Source organism: Triturus cristatus, chromosome 11, assembly GCF_964204655.1.
Source record: "Triturus cristatus chromosome 11, aTriCri1.1, whole genome shotgun sequence".
NCBI classification, from domain to species: Eukaryota; Metazoa; Chordata; class Amphibia; order Caudata; family Salamandridae; genus Triturus; species Triturus cristatus.
This window is the reverse complement of record NC_140594.1, coordinates 1146455730-1146470723: the sequence shown is the minus strand read 5'-3', so window position 1 is coordinate 1146470723 and position 14994 is coordinate 1146455730. Positions and strand designations below refer to the sequence as shown.

Below are 14994 nucleotides of genomic sequence, written 5' to 3'. Positions count from 1 at the left end.
TGCATTAAGGCCTTCTTGGCTCTCCCCCTAGAGTGATGTCATGTAGGCAAACTCAAGGGCATCTTTTTGAAGATTTACATGCTTCAACAATACAAAATATTATGAAGCCCTCATAAAGTAGCTTTAATATTTGTCATTTTCAAACAGTGGCAATGTTATCCTGGTCTTGTGAAATGAATGCTTTTAACTTGCACTCTCCCTGGAAATTGTCTTTTCGTTTTGAGAACGTAATGCCAGTTTATACCTGGCATGTTTTTATACTCAATTACTCCCCATTGAAAGTTCACCTGCACAGCTTAAGCGTGCAACATGTCAAGTTCCCTTCTTGTGATTTCGCTGTCCCACTGCCCCATCGGTGTTTGCCTTGCCTAGTCATCTCTCAAGTTTACCATAGAATCATCGCCCGACACTCTCCCACTAATATTTGTTACTCAATGTAAAAAGAACACAATAGTTTGAACCTACCAGATGTTGCATTATACGCAGGAGTAGATGTTAATGTAGTTGTATCAGTTATGCTAGATATCATGCTTGTTGCAGTTGACCCTGTAGCTGAGATTGGACCAATAGTTGTCTCCGTGGATGTGTCATTGGTTACATGAGTTGAGAAGAAGCTGCTTGCTGGTGACATGGTTGTTGAGCTCTCAGCGCTGGGAAGTGATTCAGAGCTGGTGTTTATTGATGTTGTTGAGCCTCCAGTAGCACTAGTATCGTAAGTTGTGCCTGTGCTTGCAGGTTCTGAATGTGACGTGTCTTGCGTTATCACTGCTGCGGTTGTTGTCATCACTGTTGGAAAAAGAATGTACTAGTAAAGGACACTTTTCTAATGTACAGGAAGCAAAAGCCATGAGATCCTAATTGCATTAAGTAACCTAATAATAGGAATTATAAAGGACAATTGTGGAGAGTGTCCATGCATATGTTGTGATGAAGGACAACACTGTATAAACCACTAGGGCCGTAGGGCATCTAGCAATTTTAGGCAATATTCTCCATCACATGGCCCTAAATCTAGAATGATTTGATATCAATAATTCCATTTCAACCTCCGGTGTATGGCTGACAAACTGACTACACATGGGGCTTCCTTTCCACAATTGGTTACCTACAGATTGATGCACAAACGTTTGCTAACCTAGAATATGTACTGCCTCGATCATCATGTCCAACCATCAGGTGTTGTGCAGTAATCATCACTCTACCACATCATCTCAAACAAATAGATCATTATTACCAACTCCGGCACCTCAAATGTCTCTCAGCTGTTCCTGGCTGAGTTCTGGGTCTTACCACCCATGAGCCGCTTCAGCATCTCCTTGTATCATGGAAGCTGGACTAGTCTGCCTTATAAATCAATCAGTCTGGAAGGGTTTTCCAATGTGAGTTCAAAAAGACTAACTTGAACCGAAAGATGGACCCATCCTTAGCACAAATACTTTCTTCTACTGGGGTAATTTAGATGGGTGGAATTAGAGGTCACTTTTCAGTGCCCGTTACTGCCAGGAAAGACCTGGAAGTAAGGCACCGAGAAAATTGCTAAATGCTCCCCTCAACATGTGAGAAGACTCCTATTGCAAGGAGAGCATTGTCTTTTTGACAGAGCTGTGCACCAAACTCTGAAAAGCATGGACAGGAACCGCAGTGACAGCCGGACCAATCTGAGGAATTACCGAATATCAGCACCTCTGTTTTATCTGAATTTAATTGCAGAGCGTTGGTGTTCAGCCAACATGTCAGCCAGCCAGACATGGTTTGAATTGATCTTGAAGTTGTTTAAGATTGCCTTCTATGTGGATGATGATCTCAGTGTCAGCAAAGCAATCTGATCCGCCAATTTAGCAACATATATAATAAAATGATTTGGATATTGGCCAGCTGTATGGTATTTGTGTCCATAACATTAACAATAATAAAATTAATATTTAGGTCTCCCATCACAAACTCAGGGCCTCATTTATGGCATTCTGGTGTAGGGCAGCGCAGGAAGGCACCTTGCTGCGCTGCCCTATGCCAAAGTGAAAGGGCCGGAATGCATCATATGTAATCAATACGGTGCATTCCTTTCCTTTCTGCCTGTGCTGGTGCCTAGCAACAATATACGCACTCTTTTACAATGGTGCAAGGGAGCCTCTGTTGCAGGAAGGATTGTTTTTATGCAGGAAGGAAGACCTTCCTGCACAAAAACAATCCTGCAAGGTGTTATCCTCTTCTACGTGTGCTGCTGAATGCAGAACACATGGAAAGAGGAAAAAACGAGGAGAAATGTGCATATTTCTCCTCATTACACCTCACCTTGGGAGGCGTACGGACTTGACACCTCCCCAGGTTTACATCACTTTGGGTTTGAGGTTTTGCCACCTAATGCTACGGCCGTTAGTCTTTCTGAAAATGTTTATAGGAATCTTAGGAGAGTCCTGCCTAGTAATTTTTTCCTCAGATTCCAAATGTAGATGTGTTCACAATATCTGATGAACAGGTTCACCCCACAACCTCCTACATACTACGATGCACCTTAAGGAGTTAGATTTGGCAAAGTTAATGCACCAAACTGTTCTGGAGGCTAAGCAGGCTGGCTTGGGCAGGCGTTAATAAAGGTTCATGCAATAACAACAATTGATGGACAGAATGCAGATCAATGTCATACATTCACCCCAGTACAGAGATCTGGGCCTAAATCCATCATTTTTTTGCTCACCATGCCGTTCCAGTTGGAACCCAGCCATATGCAAATCAGTCTTGACCCTGTGCCTCATGGGAACAGTCCAGCCCGAACTGCCAGGCCAGGTCCTCCCTGGACTGGAAACAAGTATCCTAGGACCGGTTTTGGGCTTTCAGCCCTCATCAGCCAGGATAGCTTGACCCCAGTGGCATGGATTGCACAGGACCCACGTCTGGGCATACCCGTCCCACTCGGGGTGACAAATGCAAAAGCAACAACTGATGGACAGAATGCAGAACAATGTCATACATTCACCCCAGTACAGAGATCTGGGCTAAAATCCATTGTGTTTTTGCTCACCATGCCATTCCAGTTTGGACCCAGCCATATGCAAATCAGTCTTGACCCTGCACCCAATGGGAACAGTCCAGCCTGAACTGCAGGTCAGGTCCTCTCTGGACTGGAAACAAGCATCCTAGGACCGGTTTCGGTAAAAAAAATAGGTTCAACAGAATTAAACAAGGCTCTGAGTGAGACAGAGACATGAAGAGATAGTCAAAGGCTAGCCTTGACTTGTTTTCTTATGCATCTCATGTTGGTAGATGGCATATGGTCAAAGTAGGAGTGACACACAATTCACTTCACTATTCATGTAGGTTATTGTACAAACATACACATATATCAGCACACATACAGGTCTGGCTGCAAGCTCTGAATGCTTGTAGCACTTGTGCATCATACAAATGCAAGACAACACAAAAGGAAGATTCCATGTACTAGCTGGAGAATCCGACGATGAAGCTGGCCACAGTTTAATCCTCAATACGAGTTGGGTTATTTTTACCCTAAGTGCTAACTCAGGGTGAAATAACCCAAGTACCCACTACAAGTGAGTCCCGGGTCAGAATGATCCGGTCCCAAAACTCTGGACTTGATCATTTTGGGACCGGAGACAGCAGGCTTGTGAGATTTGCTGCAGGGCAGTGCACTGCCTGACTCCTGCCCACAAGTGCAATTCTACAGAGGACCACAGACAATGCCCCCTACCCAGACAGGCATATGTGCTTCCAACAATCACTGGCAATACTGCAGACACATTCCTCCTCTTGCAGCACTGAAAGTTTGCAGAGCGACTGGCAGGTTTCATGTAGCTGCTCAGCAAACCTTTGCCTTTCAAAAACAAAGTTTGTTTTTGTAAAACAAATTACTAATGGCACACACACTCTGTTTTGTTTCCTATTTGGTCTACCTGGCTTTCCCTGGTGGCCCTGGATGGTGGATGGTCTCATGTACTTGCACCAATGTCCACAACTCATTATGGGCAGGCTGCTTATGGTTTCTGCTGGCTGAGAAAGCAAGGAGACCACTGCCACACAGATGATGGCCCATGGGCAGGCTGTTTATGGTTCCTGCTGGCTGAGAAGCAAGGGGACCACTGCCACACAGATGATGGCCCATGGGCAGGCTGCTTATGGTTTCTGCTGGCTGAGAAAGCAAGGGGACCACTGCCACACAGATGATGGCCCATGGGCAGGCTGTTTATGGTTCCTGCTGGCTGAGAAGCAAGGGGACCACTGCCACACAGATGATGGCCCATGGGCAGGCTGCTTATGGTTTCTGCTGGCTGAGAAGCAAGGGGACCACTGCCACACAGATGATGCCCCATGGGCAGGCTGTTTATGGTTCCTGCTGGCTGAGAAGCAAGGGGACCACTGCCACACAGATGATGGCCCATGGGCAGGCTGTTTATGGTTCCTGCTGGCTGAGAAGCAAGGGGACCACTGCCACACAGATGATGGCCCATGGGCAGGCTGTTTATGGTTCCTGCTGGCTGAGAAGCAAGGGGACCACTGCCACACAGATGATGGCCCATGGGCAGGCTGTTTATGGTTCCTGCTGGCTGAGAAGCAAGGGGACCACTGCCACACAGATGATGGCCCATGGGCAGGCTGTTTATGGTTCCTGCTGGCTGAGAAGCAAGGGGACCACTGCCACACAGATGATGGCCCATGGACAGGCTGTTTATGGTTCCTGCTGGCTGAGAAGCAAGGGGACCACTGCCACACAGATGATGACCCATGGGCAGGCTGTTTATGGTTCCTGCTGGCTGAGAAGCAAGGGGACCACTGCCACACAGATGATGGCCCATGGGCAGGCTGTTTATGGTTCCTGCTGGCTGAGAAGCAAGGGGACCACTGCCACACAGATGATGGCCCATGGGCAGGCTGTTTATGGTTCCTGCTGGCTGAGAAGCAAGGGGACCACTGCCACAGAGATGATGACCCATGGGCAGGCTGTTTATGGTTCCTGCTGGCTGAGAAGCAAGGGGACCACTGCCACACAGATAATGGCCCATGGGCAGGCTGTTTATGGTTCCTGCTGGCTGAGAAGCAAGGGGACCACTGCCACACAGATGATGGCCCATGGGCAGGCTGTTTATGGTTCCTGCTGGCTGAGAAGCAAGGGGACCACTGCCACACAGATGATGGCCCATGGGCAGGCTGTTTATGGTTCCTGCTGGCTGAGAAGCAAGGGGACCACTGCCACACAGATGATGGCCCATGGGCAGGCTGTTTATGGTTCCTGCTGGATGAGAAGCAAGGGGACCACTGCCACACAGATGATGGCCCATGGGCAGGCTGTATATGGTTCCTGCTGGCTGAGAAGCAAGGGGACCACTGCCACACAGATGATGACCCATGGGCAGGCTGTTTATGGTTCCTGCTGGCTGAGAAGCAAGGGGACCACTGCCACACAGATGATGGCCCATGGGCAGGCTGTTTATGGTTCCTGCTGGCTGAGAAGCAAGGGGACCACTGCCACACAGATGATGGCCCATGGGCAGGCTGTTTATGGTTCCTGCTGGCTGAGAAGCAAGGGGACCACTGCCACACAGATGATGGCCCATGGGCAGGCTGTTTATGGTTCCTGCTGGCTGAGAAGCAAGGGGACCACTGCCACACAGATGATGGCCCATGGGCAGGCTGTTTATGGTTCCTGCTGGCTGAGAAGCAAGGGGACCACTGTCACACAGATGATGGCCCACCCATCTCCGTGGAGCAAGCAGACCATCAGTTTGGAGGACAGGCTACTCCACTACAATTGTACCTGCCAAACTAAAAATCATACCTTTACTTATACTATTAGAGTTAATGGATTCCTAGAGATTTGTTAACGTCTGCAAAGTCATAAACAAACCAAAAACACACTTTCAATTGCCCCCGAGTCCTAATCATAATCACAGGGTGACAATATACAAAAATACATGCTCATATTTTGCATACATTCATTTGAAAATCCCCTCAAAAGCTATGGCTGAAGTAATGTTGCAGTAATGATGTCACATCTAAGAAACAATTACATTCACCAATTAAGGGCATGCATTCCTTACTGAGCAGCTCACTTATATTTGAAATGATGACACAAACAATGACATCATGGGTGAAATCGTTGGCTATAGCACCCCCCATTCATGTCATCATTGACGTCACTTTGGCTACTTTGGGTAAAAGCTCAGAGCTTGGGTGTAAGTTAGGGTCTGTGGCCAGAGGCTTTGGATGCTAAACAAAGAGCCAGCCATGAGACCTCTCAGAGAAGAGGTGAAAGGTCAGGATCTGTTAAAGGGCAATTCTAGCACATGAACCACAGTGAGCAAAGTTATTGGCCGAACATACAAGAAGGTAGCCTCTGACATCACTTCGCATAAAGGGAGGGGCTTACACCAGCTCACCACTCTCGTCTTACAAGCCCTCATGAGATCAACAGAAGCCTCACAAGTGCTTGCAAGAACTCACCCACCTCCTAGAAATGTTCAGCTTTCGATACTAAAAAGCAGGTCCTGGATCTGCGTCCATGTTGCTTCACTTGCCAACCCAGAATTGGGGCTGGTAGCCATCTGGGAACCTTCCTTGTAATGTTCTGGATCTCCCCTTGCACTCTTTGGCCAGTATTGGGAAAGTAAGTATACTTTCGACTTCTAGATCAACATGATACATGGTGCTGCAAATAAAAGGAAGACACAATGACAACAGAAGCACATGGGTGGACCCAGGGGGTCCGCAGAATGGAGGTTGTGGGGCAGGCACCCAGGCTAGATAGGGACATGCAGCGCTGGGTGGGAGGGGTGCACAGAAGCACATGGGCGGACCCAGGGGATCCGCAGAATGGAGGTGGTGGGGCAGGCACCCAGGCTAGATAGGGACATGCAGAGCTGGGTGGGAGGGCTGCACAGAAGCACATGGGCGGACCCAGGCGATCCGCAGAATGGAGGTTGTGGGGCAGGCACCCAGGCTAGATAGGGACATGCAGCGCTGGGTGGGAGGGGTGCACAGAAGCATATGGGCGGACCCAGGGGATCCGCAGAATGGAGGTGGTGGGGCAGGCACCCAGGCTAGATAGGGACATGCAGCGCTGGGTGGGAGGGGTGCACAGAAGCACATGGGCGGACCCAGGGGATCCGCAGAATGGAGGTGGTGGGGCAGGCACCCAGGCTAGATAGGGACATGCAGCGCTGGGTGGGAGGGCTGCACAGAAGCACATGGGCGGACCCAGGCGATCCGCAGAATGGAGGTTGTGGGGCAGGCACCCAGGCTAGATAGGGACATGCAGCGCTGGGTGGGAGGGGTGCACAGAAGCACATGGGCAGACCCAGGGGATCCGCAGAATGGAGGTGGTGGGGCAGGCACCCAGGCTAGATAGGGACATGCAGCGCTGGGTGGGAGGGGTGCACAGAAGCACATGGGCGGACCCAGGCGATCCGCAGAATGGAGGTTGTGGAGCAGGCACCCAGGCTAGATAGGGACATGCAGCGCTGGGTGGGAGGGGTGCACAGAAGCACATGGGCGGACCCAGGGGATCCGCAGAATGAAGGTGGAGGGGCAGGCACCCAGGCTAGATAGGGACATGCAGCGCTGGGTGGGAGGGCTGCACAGAAGCACATGGGCGGACCCACGCGATCCGCAGAATGAAGGTTGTGGGGCAGGCACCCAGGCTAGATAGGGACATGCAGCGCTGGGTGGGAGGGGTGCACAGAAGCACATGGGCGGACCCAGGGGATCCGCAGAATGGAGGTGGTGGGGCAGGCACCCAGGCTAGATAGGGACATGCAGCGCTGGGTGGGAGGGGTGCACAGAAGCACATGGGCAGACCCAGGGGATCCGCAGAATGGAGGTGGTGGGGCAGGCACCCAGGCTAGATAGGGACATGCAGCGCTGGGTGGGAGGGGTGCACAGAAGCACATGGGCGGACCCAGGGGATCCGCAGAATGGAGGTGGTGGGGCAGGCACCCAGGCTAGATAGGGACATGCAGCGCTGGGTGGGAGGGGTGCACAGAAGCACATGGGCGGACCCAGGCGATCTGCAGAATGGAGGTGGTGGGGCAGGCACCCAGGCTAGATAGGGACATGCAGCGCTGGGTGGGAGGGGTGCACAGAAGCACATGGGTGGACCCAGGCGATCCGCAGAATGGAGGTGGTGGGGCAGGCACCCAGGCTAGATAGGGACATGCAGCGCTGGGTGGGAGGGCTGCACAGAAGCACATGGGCGGACCCAGGCGATCCCCAGAATGGAGGTTGTGGGGCAGGCACCCAGGCTAGATAGGGACATGCAGCGCTGAGTGGGAGGGCTGCACAGAAGCACATGGGCGGACCCAGGCGATCCGCAGAATGGAGGTTGTGGGGCAGGCACCCAGGCTAGATAGGGACATGCAGCGCTGGGTGGGAGGGGTGCACAGAAGCACATGGGCGGACCCAGGGGATCCGCAGAATGGAGGTGGTGGGGCAGGCACCCAGGCTAGATAGGGACATGCAGCGCTGGGTGGGAGGGCTGCACAGAAGCACATGGGCGGACCCAGGCGATCCGCAGAATGGAGGTTGTGGGGCAGGCACCCAGGCTAGATAGGGACATGCAGCACTGGGTGGGAGGGGTGCACAGAAGCACATGGGCGGACCCAGGGGATCCGCAGAATGGAAGTGGTGGGGCAGGCACCCAGGCTAGATAGGGACATGCAGCGCTGGGTGGGAGGGGTGCACAGAAGCACATGGGCGGACCCAGGCGATCCGCAGAATGGAGGTTGTGGGGCAGGCACCCAGGCTAGATAGGGACATGCAGCGCTGGGTGGGAGGGGTGCACAGAAGCACATGGGCGGACCCAGGGGATCCGCAGAATGGAGGTGGTGGGGCAGGCACCCAGGCTAGATAGGGACATGCAGCGCTGGGTGGGAGGGCTGCACAGAAGCACATGGGCGTACCCAGGCGATCCGCAGAATGGAGGTTGTGGGGCAGGCACCCAGGCTAGATAGGGACATGCAGCGCTGGGTGGGAGGGGTGCACAGAAGCACATGGGCGGACCCAGGGGATCCGCAGAATGGAGGTGGTGGGGCAGGCACCCAGGCTAGATAGGGACATGCAGCGCTGGGTGGGAGGGGTGCACAGAAGCACATGGGCGGACCCAGGGGATCCGCAGAATGGAGGTGGTGGGGCAGGCACCCAGGCTAGATAGGGACATGCAGCGCTGGGTGGGAGGGGTGCACAGAAGCACATGGGCGGACCCAGGGGATCCGCAGAATGGAGGTGGTGGGGCAGGCACCCAGGCTAGATAGGGACATGCAGCGCTGGGTGGGAGGGGTGCACAGAAGCACATGGGCGGACTCAGGGGATCCGCAGAATGGAGGTGGTGGGGCAGGCACCCAGGCTACATAGGGACATGCAGCGCTGGGTGGGAGGGGTGCACAGAAGCACATGGGCGGACCCAGGGGATCCGCAGAATGGAGGTGGTGGGACAGGCACCCAGGCTAGATAGGGACATGCTTCGCTGGGTGGGAGGGGTGCACAGAAGCACATTGGTGGACCCAGGCGATCTGCAGAATGGAGGTGGTGGGGCAGGCACCCAGGCTAGATAGGGACATGCAGCACTGGGTGGGAGGGGTGCACAGAAGCACATGGGCGGACCCAGGCAATCTGCAGAATGGAGGTGGTGGGGCAGGCACCCAGGCTAGATAGGGACATGCAGCGCTGGGTGGGAGGGGTGCAGAGAAGCACATGGGCGGACCCAGGCGATCCGCAGAATGGAGGTGGTGGGGCAGGCACCCAGGCTAGATAGGGACAGTAGCAGACAAGAGAGACAGCTAGAAAACATGAACTCCCAGGGAGGACTTCAGGAACACAATCAAATAGTTCCCCGAAAGGAAGCACTCATAGAAGAATGGTAAATAGGCTATGCTCCATTGGAGAGACAAAACAAGCGAAATAACCTAAAACAAATAGGGCTAGTGAACAGAAAGCAAGCAAATGTGAGTGACAAAAAGTAACGTAAATGGTAAGCAATGGGCATAATTCCTTCCTCAGTAAGCTTTCAGCATGCACCCAACATGTCTTTGCAACCTGTCATCTGCGCTGCTACAATTATCTCTGGAACTGAACTGTATTTTTTATATAAACTCTGGCCACCGACAGGAAGAGACAAAAGCTTCAGAGCCCTTTTTTAAACACTGAAGGCCTTAATTATGAGGTTTTACGCTGCCATTGCAACACTTTTGTGTGACGCTGTGGTGACGGCATAAACAATGCGCCACACTGCACCATATTTACAAAGTGACGCATCTAGGCAGATGCGCCACTTAGTAAAGCCCTGCGCTACATTATACCTGCATCATGTATAATGTATGCAGGGTGGACGTTCCCCCATTAAAAAAGTTTGTAGAAGTGGCGCAGTGAAATCTATCAGAATTCACTGTCCCACTTCTGAGTTCACTGCATCAAATCCTGACGCTGTCTCACAGCAGGCGTAAGGACTGACACAGGCCCTTTCACATGGGACTCGCCCATGTGTATTGACACATTGCTAGAGTTGCGTCTGTTTTGCGACCCACTCCAGCAATGGGTCTTATTGCGCCACCAGATACATCAGGATTCGTGATGTATTTGGTCAATCTTTGCGACATGGAGTACCGTACTGTAAATACGGTCCATCCAAGGTGTCGCAAGGAGGACGCACTGAAAAGTGTTGCATCGCTGTTTTCATCCAGCGATGCAACACTTTCCATCAATGAGGCCCTGGACTCTGAGGGACAGCTTGCACTGGAGCAGGGATCAACACGAGCGATAGGCAGAGAACAACCAAAATAAAGACCAATTGTAATGTACAAGGGGAAAGTGGGATTTGCAACTAGTACCGCCTACTTTTGCCATACTATATTTTGCCCATGTTAAGGTTCGCAAAATTTCCAGTTCTGAAATTGTATTGTAAGAATAATGTGTTTTTATTTCTTATAACAGCTGAAAAGCTTAATACATGTTTGGCTGAATTTATTTCACACAATACAGTGATATAAAAAGCCATATTCGAAAGGGAACAGTGAAATATAGGAAGAATTTCATGGTTCTCTTTGAATTACGAGCTTCTTCTTTATAATGACAACATCATTCTGCACAGCTTTACCATTGTCAGAGCAATGAGTAATATGAGGCCAAGTTATATAAATTATGCAGCAATGGTATGTAAATTATGTTCAACAAAGGTAAACCACACAGCTCATGCTCTGACAGTATTATTGTCATCCATTTGATTTAGAAACAATATGTTTGTGCAAAATTAAGCACATTATGCAGCAAATTATGTGGCATATGTGGCAAATCACTTAGTATGCCATCATAAATGCCCTGACCTTCAGTATTGTCCATTGTTTTATCAACAATTTATTAATTAAAGGTACACCTAAACATTCTAAGTGCAATCAGTGCCCATTGTTACCTTTACTTTGAAGAAAACAGCTTTTTCTATCTGGCTGCCCCCAAAAATAAGCATCTACTGTCAAAAATACTTTTTAAATATAGTTACTTATTGTCATAGGAGGGTGGCCTTCTGGTGACATTTACAAACCACTTGTTTATTGATGACGTCTCTGGAACCCCTAGATTCAATAATGGATAATACAACACAGTTACTCACCCTGCCCCTGAGTCAGTCAGAGTGAAATTATTGGAAAAGGGCTGCAACACAAGCTGCAATTGAAAAAGTCATATTTTTGAACATTCATGCACCATGTGCGAGGCACCATGCGTTGCCTGGCACACGGTGCATGGATGTTTGGGGGGCACCAAATGTGCCCTCCAGGCCCCATATTGGAGGCCATGGAGGGAATGGGCCCTGCTAGGGGCCTCCAAAGTCCCTTTCCGTCTGCCATTTCCTTGTGTTTGGACCGCCATGAAAAGGAGGAAGGAAACTGGTATTGTAATCCCTACGGGGGTGCCTGAGAAAACACTGCCCCTATTGGAGGGATTATGGTCCCACCACTGCCCCCGTCGGAAAAGCAGTGCTCGGTCCCTCCGTCCAATGCCTTTGGTTGCCAAATCGGAATCCACTTATGTAAATGTTGTGGATGTCGGTGGGCCTGCCACCAATGGCCCGTCTGTGGCGGGTCCACCGACATTGCAACAAGGCTCTAAATGCCAACAGAAAAATAAAACATTATTAAACCACCTACCCTATACTAACTATTCAAACCTGGCCTACACTATCTTCTCCTGCCTCCTATCTAAAACTACCTTAACTTAACCTATCTTACTCCACACATTTAGCACGACATGATGAATGAATGAATAAATAGATGAATGATTTGAAAGCGCACTCAAATCACCCCAACTGTGGTATCTCGGCGCCGCATTTAGTGCAAAATACTGGAACAGACTCTGGTACCTAAAACAGTGCCGCTTTTAAAGCTTTCCTGAATTTATTGTAATCCGGCCAGGTTCAAACTGAGAGAGGTAATATGTTCCAAAGCGAGGGTGCCAGATAGGAAAATGATCTGCCACCCAATCTAACACGTCAAATACGAGGGACCACCTATATCTCCTTCTCACTGGAATGCAAATTCCTAGTGGGGAGATATTGTTTCAGTCTCTGGATAAGGTATATGGGACCTTTACCCCGCACCACTCTTTTCTTAATCGGGAGCCAATGCTGTGATTTTAAAAGAGGAGCAGAGGCCATGCCGGGTGGCCGGTTGCCAATCGACCGTGCTGTGTGTTTTGTACAACCTGCAGTTTTGACAGTAATGACTCATTAGCAGCAGCCAGCAGAGCATTACCATAGCCTAGCCGGCTCACAACAAGAGCCTGATCCAGGTCTTTCTGGCCTCCATTGTGAGGAATGGCAAAGCCTTCTTCAGTAATCGAAGCATACGTAAACAAGTGTGGGCTGTAGATAGAACTTGTGCTTTTATATTAAGTTCAAAATCTACCTTGATTCCAATATTTGTATGCAATTTTGCTAGAAGACAGATCCTTTCCTAGCTCCGGTGGCCCTCAATCCAGAGTCTGTAGGATTTGAGCTTTCCCATATAATATGATCTAAGTTTTCCCTGTATTCAGCTGAAGAAAGCTGTTCGCCATCCATTCAGTGATAGCCTTCATTCCGGCCGCAAATCGGTTCTTTATTTTGTCAAGATCCTCTTCTATAGAGATAACCAATTAGGGGGCCGATTCCGATCCGGCAAAAAGTATTCCCGTACGACTCATATCTGTATTTTTTCCTGTACGAATCGTGCAGGTCACGTCCAACCCATGAAGTACGATACGTACAGGAAAAAGTACATACGGATCAGCCAGATCCGTACGAATCGTACCGGGAAAACGTATACGAGACGTACCCAGACACTTTTACGTACGTTTCATGGAAAGACAGTCCGACCGTTGAAGTACGATCCGGACCGGCTTTCCGATATACGATTCGTACGTAAAACATCCAGTACGACTCGTATCCCGGGAAAAGCTGTACGGGGTATGAGTCGTACATGCCCCCCCTTGCATATGTACGCACCGTACCCCGGCACCGTACCTGTATGCACCGTACCCCAGCACCGTACCCCAACTTCGCGTATGTACGGTGCGTACCAACATCGCGTATGTACGCACAGTACATACGCGGTGCTGGGGTACGGTGCGTACAGGTACGGTGCTGGGGTACGGGGCGTACATGATGACACGTAGGATGGGGTTCATGTTGTGTACGTCGCTTACCGGGCCCCCGTTCCGTAGCGCTTCGCATCGTACTCTGCTTTTCCGGCAGTTTTTGGCACCCGTAAAAAAAGAGCCGTACGGAGTGCCATAGGTACGATTCGTACTTGCTGAGCTGGGAAACGCTGCCTTAAATGCGTACGGACGTCGCGTATGCGCTGTTCCCGATCCAACTCGTATGTGTTTTTGAGCCGTACGGTCTTTTGTACGATTCGTACGGAAATAGGCTTTCTGTATGAATCGTACTTGCTCAGTCGTAGTAACTGTTTACAGGGTACGAGTCGTACGGAGAAAACGCTCCGAACGACGATTCGTACACGGTTTTTCCAGGATTGGAATTGGCCCCTAAGTGTCATCAGCATATGGTAGGATTTTCAAACCGTATGCTCTGATGACTTTAGCCAGAGGTGCCACATACATGTTAAACAATGTAGACATGAGCCCTGAGGGACACCTTTATCTATAAGCCTAAGACAGACACACTGTATTTTATATATTTTTTAAATTCTTGTACCAGGCAAGGGCAGCCCCATTAATCCCTATCTGTCATAGTCTTTGAAGTACCTTGACATGGGACACAGTAACAAATGCTGCTGATAGGTCTAAGAGTGCAAGCATGGCCGGGGTGTTATTATCCAATGAGCATCTGATGGTATCCGTTGCAGCAACCAAAGCTGACTCAGTGCTGTGCTCAGCTCTAAACCATGCTTGTGATGAATCTAAGATCTTATTCCATTTCAAATTTTCAGTCAGTTGTTTATTGATTAGACCTTCCAACAGCTTACCCAGGAGCAGGAGTCAAGAAATTGGTCTATAATTTGAAAGAATAGAAGCATCCAAATTCTTCTTCTTTTGTATTGGTATAATTTGAGCAGATTTTCACATTAAAGCAATCTTTCCCGACTCAATGGAGAGTTTAAGTAGAGATCTAACTTCTGGAGAAATCTGGCTAGCTATTTGGGCTACCATCCTGGGCGGACACGGATCCACGGGAGAACCAGATTCAGCTCTTTCAATCACATGTTGAACCTGTTCCGGGGTAAAAGTCTGGAAATTATCCAGCCCATCACACCTGGAGCTAAGGAAGGGGGAATCCATTTGCTCCAAGTCAGTTAATGTGGCAGACTCGGAAAGTAACAATAGATCAAGTTGATCATATCTTTGAAGTAGTCCACAATAGAATCGCATAACTCCTATGAGGCTTGAAGTGGCTGAGAACTGGCAGGAGGATGAGAAAAATCTTTAAGAATTTTGAACAATTCTTTGAAAGAGTTATCGGCCTGACCAATTTGTTTGCAAACATACCTTTTAGGTGCTTTTTTG

The 14994-nt window shown here is 49.9% G+C and overlaps 1 protein-coding gene across 1 annotated transcript in view; it reads right to left on the bottom strand.

Moving 5' to 3' along the window:
• Positions 1-427: 427 nt before the first annotated feature.
• The window catches only part of LOC146788605 (uncharacterized), a 278749-nt gene continuing 264182 nt past the window's right edge, over positions 428-14994 (bottom strand). Inside the window, exon 6 of the mRNA XM_085633176.1 lies at positions 428-786. Within this exon, the coding sequence (XP_085489302.1) occupies positions 428-786 (359 nt within the window). The remainder of the gene's footprint in view (positions 787-14994) is intronic.